The sequence below is a fragment of the Rhopalosiphum padi genome, chromosome 1, assembly GCF_020882245.1.
Source record: "Rhopalosiphum padi isolate XX-2018 chromosome 1, ASM2088224v1, whole genome shotgun sequence".
In the NCBI taxonomy this organism is placed as follows: Eukaryota; Metazoa; Arthropoda; class Insecta; order Hemiptera; family Aphididae; genus Rhopalosiphum; species Rhopalosiphum padi.
In genome coordinates, this window is record NC_083597.1 from 39,020,771 (window position 1) to 39,043,641 (window position 22,871).

Here is a 22,871-nt window from a genome sequence, read left to right on the forward strand (position 1 = left end):
CATATTAAATTATTAATATCAATTAACAATGTGTGCACAGTAAATATGTTTATAGCGCATATTAATATATTTTGTAATATCATTATGCTATAGAATAGGCATCAGATGGGCACTTTGATAATAATAAGAATACACAATATCACATGGGTACGTGTCGACCATACGCCAACGCGTTATTTCGGGTAATAACGAACAAACAGCGGACGTATTATCAATGTAATAATTATTTAAAGACATAATATGCAACAATTAAAATTACAAATATGTATAATTATAAATTCCATTGTTATATATTGTTACTTATCACAATCCATCTTTATATCATACAGAACGGTATATAAAATCCACGGCGTGTACAATATATCTGATTAAATAACAGCAACACTTAACAAACTATTAACATCAATAATCAACAACGTAAAGTATATATATATATAAAAAAAAAAAAACAAACAAACAATAAAAAAGCGCAGGTGTTTGTGCAGTCTATTAAAACTAACTCGTTTATCTCGTCGTTTTTATTATTCGTTAACGATTATATCATAATAATAATAATATATTAATTTAATTTAATTTTTAGGCGTACTTATACATTATAACAATACATACGGAGTTTGTTTCTCCGTTTAGCAAAAACTACGTCTGAAGCTTTTTTTGATGATATGAGTCTCAATATCCCTAACGTCATTACATATTACATAACTGTTTATTATCATAATACATATAGGTCTACGTATATATATATATATATATATATATATATTTGTTATATGTATATAATTGTCTACAAAAAAAAACAAACTAGCCAGACCGTTCGTATACGTTTGTCACCCCACGACTCGTCGATGCCAGACCGCGAAAATACTCCACGGGTGTATATTTTATGTTATAATATTTATATATGTCATCTATATATACATATATATATATGCGTATACCTATAATTATATTATTATTGTAAAACTGTTGCTATAGCACCATCCTCCCGCCTCGCCGCCAGACGACCTGCGCACGCTAATGACATAAACGCATTACGCGCATCATGTCATCATGCCGTCAGCGGGTTTTCGGTGATTCTGAACGGCCACGGCGAGCTGCGCACGCTGTCTTTGGACGCGGACTGCCTTATGGATTTCGATATAACTGCAAAAAAACGGCACGGCCGTCATTAAAGACTGCACTGCCCGGCGGGCGGATGACGGTCGGTCGGCGGGTTTCAGGCCCACGTCCGCGGTCCAACCGCCGTCACATCCGGCCGACGACAAACGCAACGACGAAATCAAATAGTTGCGTATTAGTCGTGTACGAAATTTACGCGTAAAAAAAAAAAATAATAATAAAAAACCAAATAACTATCTCGTACAAACTGTCGCGTACGCTGACGACGACGACGACGACAACGACAATAGTACGTCAACAAATAATTATTTTATATCATATAATATTATTATAAATATGCATGCGAAATTATATCATTGTCGGTGGCGTATAATTCACGTGCGACTGTGCGAGTGGTCGATATCATCAGCTCCGTCCCTCCCGAATCGAATGTGTGTGTGTACTGTGTGTGTGTGTGAGTGTGTTGCGATTATTTTCACAACTCGCGGTGTCACGTACGACTTGGAGCAGAAGTAATCTGGACTTACGCACATCGTCGTGACCACCCCGTCCGGACATCCGTTCGGAAACCCTGTATACGCCACTGACATGTCATGCGTATTACACGCGTACTGTATACACGATGACGCAAAAACTACGTGTCCAAACGACAAAAATAATAGGCTAGTGAAATAAATCTATTCGACCTACATGCACAACATATTATTATAATATATTATATTTGTGTATAATATTGTACGAAGGAAGAATACTCGCTAATATTATGTCTACACAAACTAAATAAACTAAAATTATACTAAAGCACATGTCTATATACTATCGGTACCATTAATCAGAAACATGTTATTCGGTGAACATCTTACAGGGGTGGGTATAATGGCCAATGAAGGGTAGTGTAGTAGGGGAGTGTTTATTTATCGATGGGTATAATATTTATTGGTATAGAAATAAAATCGTGTTGTACTATCAAGGCTGTTTAGTACGGAATTATTTTTTTTCGTTCTAAATTAGCTGACATTCAGTTTTGTTATTTTTTAAGCCGTTTTTTTTCTATTGAAATCATTTCAGTTTAAAAATTTCAAATTAATTTTGTTAAATTAGTTCATAGGTCTATAATGCTTACATTAATTATTAATGTTTGTTGTGTTTTACTATGACAATAATTCGATTTTTAGTAAGTAAATTATTTGAAAAATCATGTGTGTTTTTGAAGACTAAAATTCTAATAAGAGCTTAATTTAATAAAATCATGAATTCTATTTTATTCAAACGCAATAGACGACCTTAGTAAATTATAAATAATATATAATCTACATTTATAAAATCACTAATTTCAGTATTGCTATAGATAAATAAAATTAGTATGTACCTACGCTATGTAGTAAAATATAAATACATATAATTAAATTATTAAAAAAATTAATATATTTTAAATAGTAAAAATATTTATTTTCTAAAATTTACTATAGTATTATATTTAATAAAAATACTGTTACTAAAGAAAAATTTAAAATTGAACTTTCGAAATTTAAATTAAAATATACTCTACCTATGTCATATATACGTCTGTATATAATATATTAATATATACTATAATATACATAAAAAATATAAGCTCATTTAAAATTATCAAACATTATCCATGCAAAATGTCATTTCTAAACTATTATGATAAATAGTTATTAACCGGGATGCAAATTTACTGTAAGTACTTAATTTTTTGTATACAATTTACCCGTGATTTCGTAGTATGCGCTTGAATAAATTTGTATTCGTTAATTTTGAAATATCTTCGGAAAATTTTTAATCGAATTCATTGTTTATTACAAACTCGTATCATTTTAGGTGAACCTATACGGAATGTTTTGTCGGGATCATTATTTCTTATCTGAATTACCATTAGCACCTAAGTTTATAATAAAATTCTTTAAATGTCTTAAATACAATTGGTTTAAAAAAATATATATTGGTAAACAGCTTATACTTTTATGAATATAATATAATTAATAAAAAAAAATGTCAATGATTATATTTTTTAGTAATTATTTGTTTGATAATCTATTCAACATAAAAGAAACATTTATTGTATGTATGTATTATTAATTATTGTGTTTGAAAAATAACAAGTTACTAGATAGGTACTAATAAATTAAACTAAACTATTCAAGCAATTTTTTTTAATTTCAGTTTTGTGTGTCATACATTATGCATCGACGTGCAATGAATAGTTTAATAGTTGCTAACATACATAATAATATTAAGTTCTCAAATGAAACTATAAATCATATTTAGATTATTAAATTAGTTTAATAATTATAGTTTAATTAATTAATGAGTATTTATGATTATTATGTTTGTGTTAGTTACAGTGTGTTATTCCTGATCGATAAATAATAATATGCCAAAGATGAGAGATTATTGTAATCGAAGACATTTCTATCAAACAATTTACAACAGAACGAATTATAGCGATAATGTGTGTTATATGCCCATTGTATATTATAATTATTTCATAAATGTGTATATATTTTCAAGACACAATTTAAATTAAAAATATGTTTGATATTTTATCAAAGGCACGATTACAAACAATGCTGAATCTTGAAAAAAATAAATAATAAACTGCAATACAAAATTACACGACTCGAAAATATGACGTATTATACAATAATATATAGACACAAGTTTTTTTTTTCATTAAAACATGGTTATTAACAGGTAATTAGATATTATATTTCTACGAATTTATTTGTTTTTCAAGTGTAATATTATTATTCGACGGCTCGTTTAAAACTAAAACCAATAAACATGGCAGTATTTATCTTTCGGTTTCATAACCATATATTATTTTATATTCCAAAATTTAACTTTAGATATAAGGTTAGACTTTTTCTTTAAATGATTAAGTATTAGATAAATTCAATTATTAAAAGTCTAAATGTCTTCAACGGTTTAACATTTTAGGACAAATAATACCTAATTGTTGAACTGACTTAAACGAAATTATCATATTGCTGTATTGGACGATTATGTATTATATAACTTATTAATTTGATTAGACCGTGCTATATGTATATACGACTAAGAATATAAAACGGATAATTTCAATTTTGATTTCTCTGGTGTATTAGTAACGCGTTAGTATACGCTTGAACGGTTTTGGATTCCGAGCAAATGATAACTTTAAACGTAATATATGCAACAACACTTGAAGGCAAAATTGCTTTTATATAGATAAACTAATATTATGAACACATTTCCGCAGTTTGGTTCAAATTGGTTATCATAAATAATTGTAATTTATCGAGGCACTGCACGACGGGCGTTATGATAGTAGATTCTGAGCAATCGAACTGAACAAATTCTCATGAAAAAAAATTGTTGTATATTGTAAAACCTGATTACCTAACGCTATTGTATCCTCGAAAACACCACTGTTTTATTTAGTTGCGTCAATGTCAGTAAAAATTATTTATAGTTATTAATGATTTCTAACTTGTACACGCATACATAAATTAAATCTACATAAGCGTGTGTAATGATATTGTATATTTATAAAAATAACAGTATTGATTAAATAATTATACGTGTTTGAAAACAAAATATAGCGTTGCACTTATAGTTGTGTGGATAGCATAGTATAGAATATAATATGAGCAAGGCTGGACGTTAAACTTTATTTTTTTTTCCAATAATAATTTCGTGATAATACTTGTATAAGTTAAATCGGAAGAAATATAGTATCGCAGCCAAGTAACTTTTTTTTAAATTTATTTAATTGGTTGTGTTAACAATAATGTTTTTAAAATGTTTGAGTATTTTTTTAATACCTGTAATTTTAGGGGAAACTTTTTTCCTAAGACGGACGGTATCGGTAAAAAGTTTATATTTTAATACCTAATTTATTTGTCGTCGTAAAAATATTGCATTCGAACTCCATCAAACAAAAAAATAAAAATGAAAATATAGGTTCTATAAAACATTATATTAAATCACAACATATATTATCGAAAATATAGTGCATATCACATATGTTTTATACTCAAAATCGTATTCATAAGTTTACAACAATGACCAAGTAGTCGAGACAATTTTATACACGTATAACAATAGACATAAATATAATTGTAATTTTTATTTAAAATGCAAAACAATAACGACATACTCGAATAAAAAACTTTAACACGTCGTAAAAAACTTTCGTCTCATCTTAAACACCATAATGCCCAGCCTCGCGATTATAATATTCTGATACAACTATAAAAGTTTTAAAAGAAAAAAAAAATAAGAAAGTGAGTGAAGTTCATAAATAGAAATTCGTGAGATAAAGAGATACATAGAGAAAGAGAGATAGAGAGAGAAGACGAGAGAGAGAGAGAGAGAGAGAGTACATATTTATATCATAAGACAGTGTATAAGGCGAAGGTAAAAGCAAGATATCATTATAAAAATATGTAATATAACAATATTATGGAAACGTTGAAAAACCGTTTTCTTCCGTCAAGCATTTTATATTATGACACTTACGTGTTACAAATTTCGTTTTTTCGAAGCTGATATACTTTTAGTCGATCAATTTGCCCGGTAGGTAGGAGGGTGTATTTGATGTGTGTGTAGTACGTGTGTGTCTGTATATATATATATGTGTGTGTATGTGTTTCTGTGGGTGTGTGTGCGTGCGCTAACTATTCGTGCATCCGTGCGCTAAATGCATTAGCTAGTACATTTTTACCTTCAGCCGATCTGGATACGGTCAACGGTGGCCGGCCGAGTCTCACAGCTGTGGCGACCATCCGTTGACGCCACCACCCACCGCACACAACATGTACGGGACAAAAAAAAAAAAAAACATGAAAATAAATATGTATAGATTACGTAGGTAAAGTTAATTATTTAGGTAATATATAACATTATATTATCGTTTATAAATATTATTATAGCACTGTGTAAACTATAAAATATATACACATATATACACTGGCATGTATATATATACATATATATATATATATACATCACACAGAGCACTACGGTGATCCTTTTAAACGGCAGATTTAATATTTATCACTTTAAAAAGTGTTAAATTTTTTGACATTTTCTTCTCGAAAAATATAAAATAACGCGTTTGCGGTTTGTATAAAACGTCACCCTCGAGCGTGTCGGTAAAACCACTGGTGTCGAGTCAAATATTATAGTACAATATATAATAATATAATACACGTTACATATTATTTTAAATTACTTATAGTGTACCTACACTCGAAATACATCGAAAATATGAAATTGATAATGTTTTTAGAGCTATAAAAATCACGCGAACAAAAATGTTCTTAATATGTGGAAGTAGTATTATAAAATTGAACCGACAATTCTTTTCTTATTATCTAATGTAAGAGTTTTCATTTTAGAAAATTATTCTGCTTCCGATTATAAAATCGAAAATATAGGTCACAGTTTAAAAATCAAAATAAATCGATATTATCGTTGTGGTTCTGCCGACAAACACGGGGAAGGAAGTAATAAGCCAGTTATATAATATTAATATGTTAAAATTACATTATATGTCTCTAAAATTCCAACAAAAAAAAAGTTAAAAGAATCACCGCGTAGGTATCTAAATATGTATATGTTTGATATTATAATATACTTAATAGTTATAGTATATAATTTACAGTCGTAATAACACATACAAAAAAAAAAAAATATATAACAGATGCACAAACATATTTAATCATGTATATAATGTATATACTAAATGAAAAAAAATATTATTATTAATATATAATATTATATAAAATCGTGCAATAAATGATGGCTCTACACGCTGATGTACGGTCTGTATAAATTCACACACACACACACAACATGTAGATACATCATAACATTTTATCTAGGTCAAATTGCACGTAGCGTTTATTAAAAATTATAACAACAATCGTCCAGCCACATGAGGCGTGTGCGTTAGAATAAATGGCGAATTCGGCTAATAATATAAGGCAGTCGTCGTTCGACGGACAAACTGCGGTATATAGTAAACGTGGTTACGCTTTATACGTCTCGACACAACATCACCATACGCTATATCAGTATATTAGACAATACATTATTATAATCGTTTAATCGCGAGCGCGCACGTGTGAGTATTATAATATTTAAAATATGTATATACAATAAATTTAGGTGATATTAATACATTCACACTCGTCCGAGATTTTCGCTTGGAAAATAAGTCGCATTATTTTTTTAATTACGGCAATAATTATATTACTATAGTATACGTTTAAACGATTTTTCTCGTTCGCGCGCGCATACAATTAATAGTCAGATAAGTAGATATAATATATGACATAGTGTTTAATAAATCATTATACACTATTATGTTGGGCGAGCATGATATACACGTGTCGACGTATATATGTGTATATGTGTATATATATTACGAGAAAATTGCATAGCGAAATGTGTGCAAAACTTATAGACGCGTTTCAATAATATACTACGTCAATTCGGTGAAACAGCGAACGATTGTTATTGTCCATTATAAAAATAATATGATACACGCGTAGAGCAAGCTGCGCTTTAGACCCGTGGCAGGGGGCGGACATCGATTTAAGTAAGATCCGATGAAATTTTGTCTGTGGAGGGGTGTTGAAACGAGGAATGACGACGTGAAAAGGTCGTGTCGTTATCGACGGTGTATTATAGATCGTTGAAATTGAAAACACAAATCGACGTTAAAATATCCAAAAGCCGATCGTGAAAATAGTACGTTATCGATGCGAACGGTTGTTGAATTGATTTCTATGAAGGAAAACACGCGTTTCTATAGAGCAGACTAACACATAACCCGATATATTATTCCGAGAATATAATATAACCTATGTATAATATATTGGACGTATTGCGTTTTAATAGCAATAGTTTTAAAAACTGATAATATTTCTATAAAATAAAAAAATATATATATATATACATATAATACTATATAATACCACATTGAGTGTAAATTTCCGTATTAGATTAATATTATGAAAACGAATTATGAATTAACGAAAACGTTTTCTCGGTTCTTTTGTATCAGAAATGTGCACCTGTATAATACATGTGTGTGGGCTAAATAAAACTAATGCAAAACCAAACATTTTGATTGAAGAATCTCGTCCTTTCGTTTACAGGATAAATGTGAAATTAGGCGTGACGTATTATCGACGTCGCTGAAATTTATAAAGCCACAATATAACGACTACATTATACTGCGTAGGCGGGTGACTGGTGTACCTACGGAAATCATTTATAATAAGTAGGTACCTACGTACTTTAAATATCGAATATACGTGTTTTCCATACTACAGTATGCTATTAGCAAAGGTGCAAAGTCTACGCGTTTAACATGTATTCATACTCGTGACACCATCATATACACTAATTAATAGGTGTAATACGTTATCCGTCTCTGACGAACAACCTTCTAAAATTAGCCATTCGTGTTGGATGCTGATCAAAATAAATCTATCTATTGATGATAATGCAAAGTATAAATATTACGTACACATAACAAAAAATATCAAAAAACTTTTTATCTATTTATAAAAATTGAACAAAAACAATTTAATTTCAAACTATCTCTATATATAAATTTAAGGTTGTAGATTATGATAATTTTCTTCCAAGCAGACGAAATGTATTTGTCATAATATTTTTATGTTACCGTTTTGTTTTATTGTACCTATTATACAGTAACTGTTAACGAATTTCCAACTGTGCTCTTGGTTTTGTTTTAACTATTTAACTAAGGTTTATCGATCAATATTTAATTATATAAAAAAAAAATTAATAAAACTCTTTTTACACATAAAAAGTAGATAGGTAAAGTATCGAATTATAATTCGAGTACGTTTTACAAGCGTCATATACCTAGGTAGGTTCTAAAAAATAAAACCCTTGTTTTAATTAGATCTTTGTTATATTCGTGTGATAACATTACAATATAAACGCTTCTGGCTAAACAATCATATTTTCACTTAATACGTTTTAAGATATGCTTCTTTTATGTATTCATCTTAAATATAATGCTATAAATGCTATAAATATATATATATGAATTTAATTAGACTATAGTGAGAGAAATTTGCTACTTTCCGTCTTAAACAAAATCCAGTAATATTCATTCGTGCCGATATTATTTAACAATATTTTATAAAATCACATAAATCAAGCAATGCAATATAATACGTAATAAGTAATAACACATTGCATTATGATATTAGTTCAATCTAAAATCATACGTTCACTGCTGTAGTCGTATACTTGAATGTCAAAACCATTACATTTGAATAGCTAGTTGACGTCTTATCAATGACAAGTTATCTATTACAGACAATACGCACCAGTCACACAACAATATCAACACAATAAAGCTATATAATTTCACTGTATTTCGATTTATTCACTTAACGCACATTTATGTGTATTAATTTTTATTTTTTAAAAATATCATTACTTAATCAACTGTACTTATAATATGTCATTGGGGCATATTATAATGTCCATTGTTTTATTACAATTTAAAATACCAATATTATATTATAATATCGTTGATCTATTCCTTATTTTAGACCAAGATGGACATTATAACTTATTTGGCCATAACAAAGATTCGAATTTATCTTTATGTGTATCATCTATAAAATTATAAACATTTTTTTTTTTATTTTAACACATTTTAAGCAATCTTATCAAATAAGAGAAAAAATAATTATTTTGAATTTGTTTGTAATAAAATCTTTCGTAAAATAATATTTTTAAAATACAAAAACAAACATATGCCACCTATACCTATTCGTCAAACAAATGTTCCTGTATATACATAACAATATATAATAAATCAATAAAATTGAATGTGAAATACTGTAGCAAATGATCACTACTTGAATATTATATATATATATGTATATGTATTATATAAAATGAACAGTACATTATATTAGTACCTATAAACAGTACGTAAAGGTGACAAATCACGAGCGATTCAGGTCAAATCGGATTTATATTAGAATTGTTTAGTAACGTTGAGTGCACACCGTATCTATTTCAGTTTAATACACTCGCGGCGTATGTAAAATAATATACCTACGTAATTTTGATAACGACTAATTTTTTTTTTTTCACGATCGTATTGTGTATTGCGATTATTGCGATTGATAACTCCGAACCGCTCGTAATTGAATTTACACAATATGTATATATTATGGGTGCACACAAATTAAACGCAACAAATATAATATATTAATACAAAATTATGCGTGTCGTATAAATGTTTGCAATATACCAATGTTATGTGACGACGATATATAATTTACTCCGTAGGTACTATGCGGTGGTCATATTATTATTATACAGCGGCGTACACGCAGGAGGACTTATCTCAACATTATATTATATATTTAATTTGAATTTGTTTTTTAGTTAGGCGTATAATAACGCATAAACGTTTTTTTTTCTACAACGGTCGTCTATTGTTCGTTTGTCGAATATTCTTATATTCGATAAACGAAGAAAATTTAAAAAAAAAACTCGTATACGCCACCGTTTTGCGGACCGTGCCACAGCAAATATATAGGTATGATATGGCTCGTCAATATCGTGTCGTGATTCGCATCGTACTTGAACGAATAAAACTTTTACTCGATGACCTATTTGATATATTATTACTATATAGTAGAAGTAGTTGAACGGAAACATAAAATATACGCACAGAGTGTACAACAACAAGAAAATCATCTAACAAGATTTTTATTAATTTCAATACAAATTCGCGAACGCACTAATTTTTTCATTTGTTGACAAAATTGAATGGGGAGTCCAAAAAAAAATACGTATATACGCCTATATAGACACCATTTATAAATTGCCATCATATATATATATATATATATATATATAATATAAATATATATATATATATATTGTTAACGTATGTATTAATAATGAAAAAACAAACAAAAAAAAAAAACAATAACGACACATTGTGACTAAATAATGATTATTAACGTACAAATGTGTGAATTTAATATTATTATAAAGACTACAAATTTGTTGCATAGGTAGTTCTCCAATATTATTATTATACGTAGGTGTACTGCTTTTGTTATTATTAATTAAAAAAAAATTATTTTTATTGTATTTTTCAGTATAAACGTCGAAGCATTAGACAAATAGGAAAACTTCCGCTTATTTTACTGTGCACGAAGACTGGTTTGGCTTACCGTAACCGAGTCCTTGCAAGAAAAGCCGCAGCGCTTCACACATTTTTTGTGGTACCTCTTCCAGCACCATGCTACAGTCGGATATCTAAATGAAAAAAATAAACAACGATGCCATTAGTATTACATGTAATAACATTATCGTCGTCGTCGCCGTGTCGAGACGTATATTTTCAAAATCGACATGTGACCGTTTTTACTCGTTTCATCGAACGGACTATGATTTTATGGACCAAACCCCGTTTTCCCATTGGCGTATTTTGGTGTATTAATATTGATTATCGGCGTTTATACACTGCGGCCCGCAATCACTCGTCATAGCAAATAGGTACAATTTAAAATCACTTTTTAAAACGGTCACAGGTCTTTGAATATAGACATCTCGTATTTTAATGAATTTACGGGACTTAGACGAATACGGTTTTTGAATTTATGCCATAGAAATAATTATGGCGTTAGTATCACACTTATGATATATTCTAACAACAATTTGCCATATAATAACTAACCGTGATAATATATTATATTATTATTATGTGCAACGAATGCGCAGTCCTGCACGCGTTGTTGTATTCGATCATATCCGAAATTAAACAATAAAAAAATGTCCGTTACTCGTAGATATTGCACGTATTAAAGATTGGACATTTACGCTGTGAGTACGCCTAAAATTCACGTCATACGTCATATAACTATGTTTTTTCCTCTTTTGTATTTCTATATTGTATTTAATTAGTGTTTAATTCTACATTTTTTATGTCAGTTCAATAATAATCATATAAGTTAGTTTCTTTTTTTTTTATATAAATTCGATTTTATTTTATTTCCATTAAATTTAATTATACATTTTTATTTTACCTTTTTAAATATGCATGTTGTGGTTTACTTACACATATTCGCTCAAGTGTTAAACGTACTCGCTACTTCAAAGCACATAAAACATAAAGGTAAACAATTTTAAATTTTCATTACGATACCCACAATCCAAGACGGAATTAATGTCATATTATTAATAACATATTTATACCTATATAATATCATAATAGCCTAGCTTTCTAGACTTGTAGAACTATAATATTAGAATATTTTGATTACAGAATCAGATTTAGTATAATAGCTATCATGATATTCTAACAGTGGCGTAGCTTTGGGGAGGGCTGAGAGGGCTGCAGCCTCCTAGAAATATTAAGAAAATTTAAAAATTATATTAATTTTTAATGGTCTATGAAAATCGCTATAAAAATCTTAAATTAGGTAGGTATATTTTACAAACATCGATCATTCCCCACACTCCGAAAAAAAATCTTGACTACGCCACTGTAATTCTAAATAACTATAAGAGCTTTAAATATATTCAAAATTGTTTAAACTATATTTTGCTTATTATTTTTTAAGATAAATGTTCATCAATATAGTAACAGGTTAGTGGTTCATATTAGGCGGAATATAGACAGATACAAATGTAGATTATTGTACAGTCCTAGTCCTAAGACTTTTTTGGGGGAAGGTATTTGTGTGTTAAGGTGATAAGCGATTGCCTTGACTCAATTACCGTGCATTAAATATAGGTATTTAATGTTACCCATACCCATATACTTTTCTGTATTATATATTTTTTTTGATTTTATAGTATTTAGTTGATGTACTTATCTGATTTAATCCGGTCAAAAATCCAATCAGCTTGGAGATTATATAATTTATACTTTTACAATAATATTTTTAATCAGCTATAGTTTCATGTACTTTCTGACGAATATCTCTGCTGTATTATATTTGTATCACGGAAACATAATTCAATCGATTGTGTTAAGCGACCACTTATACTATGAATATAATTTTTTTTTTATTTTGATATAACTTAAAATTTAGTAGTTATTTATCTACTGTAATATGGTAATCAAAATCAATTATCAAACCCGTATTACTTACAATCTTGTTAATACAAAAAAATCAACCGTATTAATTTCAATACTTAATTAATAATTATTATACCGCGTTACATGTTATATAATGTGACTTTTTGTTATTTCATATGTTACACAAATAATATTTTAATATAGAGAACCGAATCATTATACTTAAACTTTAAGGCCATGTAGCCATCCATTTGAATAAATATAAATGCGTCGTCTAACAATTAAACACTAAACATTATTATAGTGACCCCTTATTGTTATCTTTTCGTATTTGCATATACCTAACTATAAAAAAAGCACCTATGTGAAATTTTACACGACCACGTGTATTTGGAATCCGTTCTCTACATTAAAATACGTTTCCGTCACACCTATGTGGTTTCTTAAGAGCGATAAATGATGATTAATTAACTAAAACCATAGATATAATGTTGACTATTTCGCGTTTATGGATGTTTGGTCGTTTTATTCGTTTTAAAACTTTCGAACAACGTATAAATTCTTCTATTCGTCATACACTAGATTTTATACTACTTATTAATGCTAGAACAGCCACATGCATTTCTCCAAAACGCTTTTTCAATTCAATAGTATTAATAATTCCTTTGCATTACATATTTTGTCATAACGATTAAAAAAATTATGAAAGTGTATTTTTATTTCCATGTGTTGTGTCAAGTGGTAAACGTGTTTGCGTCCACGAGTTCGAATAATAAAGGTAGCCATTATGCTATTATGTAATGCTATTTTAAATATACTCGAATGCATTTTGATCGTACTTTTTTTATTATATATTATTATGATCATTAGGAAATTCAGAAAAATGTATACAAAACGCCGAACATATAGAAACGTCTTTCGTCAAGGAGTTATGTAAATCGAATCCCGATTTGGAAGAATTTATGATTGCCGCTGACATTTTGATAAGATCCGATTGTGTTTTGATCGATTCGTGTAGAAGAGTGATCGAGCAACCTCATGATGACATCGACGAAGTAGACTTCATAGTAGTTGGCGGAGGAGTAGCCGGTAAGTAAATCATCTCGTTAAAAAAAAAATTCATTATAAATATTTAAACAAGAAGGCGGTATGTTTAAGCGAAACAATAGCAGCTTTGTTTTGGTAAATACCCGAAAAATCTGATTCGTTTTTTAATTTATAGTGACTTATTTTAATCAAATGTTATATTTTTTTCATAAAAATAAGCATTTAATCCTGTTCATCTATTCATTAAATCTTAAAACAGTATAATCTACTTAGGATTTTCAAATAACAACTTTATTTTTTTTCATTTTTAATTCTCATTGAGATATTGTTTGTAAACATTTTAACATTTTGATATTTTCGAGTCACAAATCTGACATTTAATGTATAATTAAATAAAATTATAATATACGGAAGAATTGAAAAGGATACGAGTATAAATGTACTATATATACCCAAAAATTATTTTTCTGATCCAATCTAAACTTTAAATTATAATACAGTTATTAGATCATTATTCCTACAGTATTAGATTATGTACTTAAACGATTGGTAAGATATTGTCTTTGGCATTTTAATATTAATGTTGAAGGTTTGCATTTGAAAATTGATACCGTTTTAATAAACAAATTATGCAATAAAAAAAAAAATAATAAATTATGAAAAGTCCAGAATAATTTATTTGTTAAAGCAAAAACCAATTTTTCGATCGAAACTAAAAATCCCTTTAACTGTATACATTAAGTACTTACTTAGTACATTATATGTTTTGCATATTAAAAATTATTAGAATAATATTATTTAAAGCTAAAAAATTGTATCAGAAACTTCCATGTTTTCAATAATTGTGTGCGGAGAGCGGGTTTCAGAGAATACCTTTTAGTACTTTAATTTTGCTATACACTGCGCTAACTCCAAACTGTTCGGAATAATTATTTTAACACTATAATATAATACATGGATCACTACAGAAAATAATTTTGAAATATCATGATCACTAAGAAATATAATGTATCGTATATTTTCAGGTCCCGTAGTGGCTGGGAGACTGTCGGAAAATCCTAAATGGACGGTGACCCTTTTGGAATCAGGTCCAGAGCAACCGGCGGCCACTGATATACCTGCATTACTGAGTTCGGCAATCGCCACGAAGTATGATTGGCAGTATACTACGACGCCGCAAAAAAACGCTTGTTTGGCATTCGGAGGAGTGTGCGGTTGGCCTCGTGGAAAAGTGTTGGGTGGAACGGCTGTACTGTCCGGTAAATATACTTCTAAGTCCCCAGTGACGACCGCGGCAATAGTAGTTATTTGTGAAATAAAATATGACGCGAATTGAGTGTGTTAACCACCTAATCGTCAGTAACAACTAATGCATAATGTTTGCATACACGAACTACGGTTACTGATGTAGTACTTTAACAGGTAATTGGTGTCTATCAGACATTTTTAAAAAAACAATGATTACAATTTTCTAAACTAGCTATTTAAATAAATTTAAATATGTTATATAGCAGTGTATGCCGTTGTATTAAATAAACTATTTTCAAATTTAGGAATTTTTTAAACGTTATGTGCTGAAAATGTTCATATGTTAGTCAAGTATTTAAATTATTATTAAATGATTCACATTTCTGAAATCGTAGTGACCACTACTACACCTGTAATTGTCGGTAAATCGCATTTTAAAATATATTATGTGTAACACACATTCGATGTATCAACACGTTACATTTTATGATGATTTATTATTGAATACCTAGTATAATGTATTGGAGTAAACAGTAGGTTTTTTTCAACTGTTTAAGGTTCGATGTACTCGAGAGGGCACCGGGATGTATACGACGGGTGGTTGAGAGACGGCAACGTCGGATGGGGATACGATGACGTGTTGCCGTTTTTCAAGATGTCTGAGAACAACAAGGACTACCAGACGGAACACCACGGTACTCGGGGCCCGATTTCTGTGCAAAAACCCAGCGAAATTTTGCCGATCACGCGGACGCTGATGGAGGCTGCTGGAGAATTGGGGTACGAGGAGATCGACATGAGCCACCCGGAACCGATGGGCTTCTCGATCGCGCAGCTCATGATCACCAACTCCAAGACCCGGATGACGACTCCCACGGCGTACCTGCGGCCGCACCTGCGGATCCGCGGCAACCTGCGCGTTAAGACCAACAGTCACGTGACCCGGCTTCTGGTGGCCGCGGACCGGCGGTCGGTGTACGGCGTCGAGTACGTGGACAGCGCGAACCGGACCAGGCGGCTGACGGCGCGGAAGGAGGTGATCCTGTGCGCGGGTGTCATCGGGTCCGCGCACCTGCTCATGCTGTCCGGCATCGGGCCGGCGGAGGACCTGCGGCCGCTGGGCGTGCCGGTGGTGCAAGACCTGCGCGTGGGTCACAACCTGCAGCACCACGTGGCCAGCAAGCTGAGCTTCCAGCTGAACGTGACCAATGACCGGTTGCTGACGTTCGAGACGATAGGCCAATACCTGAAGCAGAGGTCAGGCCCGCTGTCCACCACCGGCGGCCTGCAGACGTCCGCGTTCCTGCGCTCGGACCGGGCTGGGCCCGCGGACCCGGCCGACGTGCAGCTGTTCTTCGACGGTTACTCGCCGAACTGCGCGTACGCCCAACCGGTTTACGGCGGGTGCATGGCGGCCGCGGACCACGTGCTGATGAACGTCCGGCCGGTGAACGTGCGGCCGCTGAGCCGGGGCACCATCCGGTTGACGAGCGCCGACCCGTTCGTCCGGCCGCGGATCGATCCCAACTACCTGGCCGCGGAAGCGGACGTCGACGTGCTGGTGTGGGGCCTGCGGCTGGCCAACGACCTGGTGCGCACCGCGGCCCTGCAGCGGCTGGGCGCCACCGTCGACCGGAAGCCCGTCGAGCACTGCGGCCGGCACGCGTTCGGCACGGACCCGTACTGGCGGTGCCTGATCCGGTACCACACCCGCGGCGAGAACCACCACGCGGGCACGTGCAAGATGGGCCCGGCCTCCGACCCGACCGCCGTCGTCGACCCCGAGCTGCGCGTCCACCGCGTCCGCGGCGTGCGCGTGGCCGACTCGTCCGTGTTCCCGACGCAGCCCAACTGCAACCCCATCGCGCCCGTCGTGATGGTCGCCGAGAGGGCCGCGCAGTTCATCAAGAACACGTGGCGCTGACGCGATCGTTCGCGTACACGGCGGCGCCGCGCACGCCCGTTTACCCGCGGGGCTATACGGCGGCACGCGGACGGACGTGCGCGAATATTGTTCGTGTAAATTCGGATTGTTTTTAAATCCGTTCTTCCTCGCGGTATACCACTATACACTTCAAAGGCCGTCTTTACTATATTGTTATCGGCGTAAAGGTTATCGTTTAATTCAGAGTACTCCGTTTTCGCTATAATATGACGTATAATTATTATTATTATGTTTATTCATTTGACGTGTATAATATATATATATATATATATTATGTTTATATCGTAATATCGTTAATAGCGATGTATTGTATCGCTAAGATTAAGTACTATTGTTTCGCTTTTGTACGCATTTAAATATCGTTACCGTTTAACTTATAAGTAAACACGCGCGCAATAATCTTTATAATATGTTATGTATGAATGTCGATTACTCCATTTTAAAATATATTTCGGCCATAACTCGAATGTGCGGTGTGCATTATTATTTATATCTCGTGTATAGTAGTTTATCTCGTCCGAATCGTCGTGCGGAGTAATATTATATTCTCGATTATCTAGAATATTATAAACTTTTATTATTTTTCCGATCTGAGCTGGACGACGGTGTCGGAATCGTAAAAAACAAATATTTTATTTTAGTTTTGAGTTTTTTCTTGGCGTGAAGGCGAACTACGCATTTATCACGCACAGTAATGACAAACCACCCGCAGTAACCTATATAATCGCAAAATACAACACCGAGTTTATTTTCGTCTCGAATGAAATACTCCGGTTATCACTGACGAGAGGGATATTTGATAGTTTAAAGTATCGTTGTAATCCCGAAGGAGAGAAAAACATAGTTCTCGTTACCATTAGAACTCGAGTTACGACGTCCGTGGACAGGCTCTTGATGTCCGACTATGAAATCCGTCAGCATACCCAGTTACGGTTTTTTTTTTTTGTCGATGACGATTGAACAACAACAAAACTATACAATATTAGTATCTATCGTGAACGGAAACGGACGAAATAAACAGAAAAATAGTGTAGATTTAAAATCGGTATGGGTCTTTCACGAATATTGGACGTTGTTTGGATAAATAAAATATAGACTTAAATGGGTTTCAAAACGAAATGGCACGGGACTACCTTTATCGAGTCGATCTCGAGTTTAGAAATCGCGTATTGGAATCGTCATCAGCCGATATGATGCGAACAATGACTCGATTTTCTCGATATTAGAGAATATAATATTATATACTGTTGATATAGATATAAATACCAATGTTGTCGTCGACGGTAATGTGTTTTTGATTCCAAATTATACGATTGAACTAATAATATAAAAACATATATATATATATATATATATATATATATATATATATTAAATCCGCAAATCACAAATCACAATAATATAATTATTATTAGAACGATTTTCTTCATGACCAAATTTAAGCGAAATACATATACCCACTAGGTACAACACAAACACACAGCAATATAAAATTCTCAAACGCATCTCAAATACACATTTAATGAATATTCTGAATGCATCGGTACAAAAACTATGAGATGCTTATTATATACTTTTTTAGGTATTGTTGAAAATATTCAGCTTTATTATTTTGATTTAGTTTATCCGTCGGTTATTGTTTAAAATCATGATTTTCCGAATAACTTCCCTGATTTCTGTCCTACCCATGAATCATAGATTTAAAATATAGAAGACAATATTTATTATAACAGTCAAATTGTATTGATTTATAGTTTACACATTCAAGCGCGTTTAAAATAATTTCAAACCCAGTTTAGGAAAAATGTTTTGAATTAGGCTTTTTGAAGTTAATACTTAAAAATAACCGGCCGTAGAGGTTACTTTTACACTAATATTTAAACATACTATTGGTTTATGTCAAAAATGATATTGATCGCAGTATTCTAATAAAAAAAAACATTTATATCCGAATGTAGTCAAACATTCAGTGTCTAATAATAACATACATATTATTATAATATATTATATTAATTTTAAAAGTTTTTAACTGTAGTTCAGAATGTATAGAACAAATATTTTAATAGTTTTTTATAACGCAATATACGAGTATACCTAATATATACATTAGGCCTCTATTTACATTTATTTAAAAAAATGCCAAGCCGCCACTTCAAAATTGTCTCAGTAAATTCTCCAGATTAACATAATTTCACATTAAATATAGTACGTTGCGTGTAGAAAATTTAATAAAACTGATGTGGAATTAAAAATGCGAATTAAATCGAATAAAAAAAAAAAGAAAAAAAAGACGAGCTTTTTTTTATTTAAAATGACCTATTTTCTACATGGTGTATACTTCAAGTGTGTATAGAAATCCGATGAATTTTAAGAGGTTTGAAAAAATGTATAAAATTATTTTCATTATTTTAAGATTGTTATAAGTTATGTAAGTGAGATGAGTACCCGAAGCCCGTTTCTGTGTCAGACAAGTGGCCTGGTTTTAATTTTAACATAGTTGGTTGCACGGCACTTTGTATAGGCAATATAGGTACATATCAATAATAGCTCGAGCTCCTAAAACGTGCAAGTAAGATATTACGAGTATCATAAATCAGTTGTTAAGATTTTATCTAGTATTGTTCTTGATGTAGTCCTATACATATAATTTAATATCGTAGTTGAGAGTTTTAATGCTTATATAAAACATTTTTAAAGTTAATTTTTATAGTCATGACCCGTACACATTCATAGACGACGAATTTTTAACTTTTAAAAATAATACTTATAACCGTGACAATTAGACTGATATCGTCTAAATCATCGGTTCTCAAACTTTTGAACGCGTACCTGTCGCGATACACATAAGGCCGTGCGCTGGTTGTACGAAAAATTAATAAATATATATGTTTAGTGATCTTTGTAACGGATCTAATAGATTTCATATCTTTTGAAAACATTGAATATTACAGTTAAATGTAAATTATCAATCATATATTATATATTATTATTATCGATATAAAATTTGTATTGATGTTTTGAGTAGTTCCGATGTTTTAGTCGTTAGTGATACGCCCGACTAACCCGTAATGCACTCGAGTAGTAATAATAGATGAAAAAAAGTTTGAGAACCTCTGATTCGAATGACGACGTACAATTATACCTATACCGTGTAATATAATATCTAAGATGGTAACACGGGAGAAGTGGCTTACCTTCATCCACGACGACTTGGTTGGGTCCAGTCTCGAGTTGAGCGTCACCGTGTCCTCCTGGTGCGGCGACAGAGCTCCGCACACGTTGATGATGGGCATCTGCAACGTGGTGGACATGCTGAGCCGGCGTCCTGCCGGGCATTGCTCAGACGTCGGCGTGCTCCTGCTGATTCCCAGGTCCGTCCGTCTCACGTACGAGTCGATGAACGCAGCTAGGTTTCCCGGGTGAACGCTGTGCTCGAAGTACTCGCGGTACACTCTGGCCAGATCGTGGTTCCTCTCTTCGGTTCCCTTTGAAAACGTCGGAATCAAACGTTGTAGATAACATTATAGCAAGCAATAAGATATCGTAAATTTTACATATTATACGACATAAAAACAGCCTATAATAAATGAACAGGACTGGTTGTCCAATTGCACGTGTTATTTTATCCAATGACTTTGTAATTTAATTATTATGATGATCTAACGATTATTAATAATATTTTACACTATAATTTATTTTTTAAATATTAGTTATAACGAAATATATTGCATAGAAAAATGGATTTTCAACTATTTTTATTTAATTATGTGGTGATGTTTTTAGCACGTCACACAATGTAACGCGTACAGCGGACTATTTGATTATGTGTCGTTGAATAGCTTCGAAATACTAAACCTAATATCGAATTGCGATTAGAATTTGTTGGTATTTATTTCTATATTTTATACCGTGATCATGGTGTTATGTACTTTATATTTATTCTATTTCTTAACTCGTTTAAAAATGCTATGTGAGCCAACACCATAACCAATTATTCAAACCCCGTGGCTAAAAAAAATGTATGCTAACGATGCTAACGATTAGTGAACAAATTGTGTTTAGAAAATCTGGCCAATATGTTTTTGAAATATTTTATTATTTGTTGCTATAATTATTCGTAATAATTGCATATTTTTTTAGATTAAAGATTTTCTATGCACCCCGTATATTGTTCATAATACTTTAATAGTACTATATAATAGGTAATACGTTTAATGTTTTTTCCCACAATACGATTCAACGATTAACGAAAAAACAAAATATGTAGAAATAATTCGGAGTTAATAAGCCAAAATTATGAAAAAAATACGAGTCGTACCGAATATCTAAATCGAAGTTATTGAAATCACCTGACTCTATAACATGCGTATAATTGTACTATATCCATATAATGTTAATAATATATTATAAACGTTTCAGTGGATAACATACAGTATAGTGGTGCCGATTGATGAGAAGGAAAGAGAGAATGTTAATACGCAATGTGCATATTTCGTACGTATATACTGTCCCAAGTTTGTCCGTGCCCATCTCAATTATAAACGAAATAGAATTATTAATGACGACTTTTGTATATATGACTACAGCAGTAGTTCAAGATTCGTTTAAATGATGATAGTATGCATATAGGTTATAACCCACAATTACAAAACAAATTATAAGAGAACGGGCCCCAGCGATAAATCCGTCGCTGCAGCTATTATACTTGGGCACTCGCATTTCTCTACTAACTTTTCCAAAATGGTGCCACATCAAATAGTCCATCACTCCTTGTGTCATGCCTTTGGATTTCAAATATCTGCTGTTCAACTTTTGATAACCATACTCGATCCAACCGGCCGGCGTCGACACCACGTTGATCAGGCACAGGGCTTCGACCTAGAATACACGACCAGTAAAATGTTTTAGTAAATGTGCGTTATTACGATTATATGATAACGAAATGGTGACAACACCGCGTTGCTTTATTATACATTACCTTTGTTGGTTGTCTGTAAGCGAACCGCGTCAAAATATTCCCACCAGCTCCCACTCCAAGTCCAACGATCGACTGCAAACCGAAGTATCTTAGAACGTGGTCTAACTGATTCGCTAAATCATCTATACTAGGAAAAACATAGCTGAAAAAAATAAAACAAAAACAAATAATTAATTTAGTTTTTACCAAAAATGCACGTGTCGAATTTCATACAAAATGTTAATATATATTTCACTCGAAATAATGTTTATAACAAAACAACAAACAATTCGATAATGTCGACGACGGTTAAAAAAAATATATAGTTAATCATTTATAGAAAATAACTAAGTAAAGTATATACTATAATTATAAATTATGATTCAATTTGCAAAAGAAAATGAGACCATAATTTGCAATTAGTTTTAAATGATAAA

At 32.1% G+C, this 22,871-nt stretch overlaps 2 protein-coding genes across 8 annotated transcripts in view; one reads left to right on the top strand and one right to left on the bottom strand.

The window, feature by feature from the left end:
- Window positions 1-206: 206 nt before the first annotated feature.
- The window catches only part of LOC132918643 (protein NDRG3), a 52,666-nt gene continuing 30,001 nt past the window's right edge, over window positions 207-22,871 (bottom strand). For 2 of the 6 annotated variants that reach the window (XM_060980031.1, XM_060980033.1), the window contains 6 exons: window positions 22,456-22,597; window positions 22,209-22,355; window positions 20,672-20,962; window positions 11,385-11,469; window positions 5,852-5,899; window positions 207-1,143 (listed from right to left, as the gene is read on the bottom strand). In XM_060980031.1, coding sequence (XP_060836014.1) covers window positions 1,049-1,143; window positions 5,852-5,899; window positions 11,385-11,469; window positions 20,672-20,962; window positions 22,209-22,355; window positions 22,456-22,597 — 808 coding nt within the window. In that variant the 3' untranslated portion in view covers window positions 207-1,048. Of the gene's footprint in view, window positions 1,144-2,854; window positions 5,377-5,646; window positions 5,900-11,384; window positions 11,470-20,671; window positions 20,963-22,208; window positions 22,356-22,455; window positions 22,598-22,871 lie in introns of all 6 variants that reach the window. The other 4 variants (XR_009660528.1, XR_009660527.1, XR_009660526.1 and 1 more) reach the window with 4 other exon arrangements.
- On the top strand, window positions 12,133-17,944 carry LOC132918642 (glucose dehydrogenase [FAD, quinone]-like). 2 transcript variants are annotated; one of them, XM_060980028.1, is made up of 5 exons: window positions 12,134-12,328; window positions 13,977-14,015; window positions 14,108-14,326; window positions 15,310-15,543; window positions 16,090-17,944. In XM_060980028.1, exons 1-5 carry the CDS (start codon window positions 12,250-12,252, stop codon window positions 17,454-17,456), a joined length of 1,938 nt encoding a protein of 645 aa, XP_060836011.1. In that variant the 5' UTR covers window positions 12,134-12,249; the 3' UTR covers window positions 17,457-17,944. The 2 variants fall into 2 exon arrangements, with proteins under 2 accessions (XP_060836012.1, XP_060836011.1); XM_060980029.1 differs by lacking the exon at window positions 13,977-14,015 and having other exon boundaries at window positions 12,133-12,328.

Excerpts from the sequence above, each read along its gene's own strand:
- LOC132918642 (XM_060980028.1), top strand. The coding sequence starts at position 12,250 with ATGCATGTTGTGGTTTACTTACACATATTCGCTCAAGTGTTAAACGTA. Across the intron at positions 14,016-14,107 it reads CACGAGTTCGAATAATAAAG|GAAATTCAGAAAAATGTATA; the intron begins GTAGCCATTATG and ends TATGATCATTAG. Across the intron at positions 15,544-16,089 it reads TGGAACGGCTGTACTGTCCG|GTTCGATGTACTCGAGAGGG; the intron begins GTAAATATACTT and ends CAACTGTTTAAG.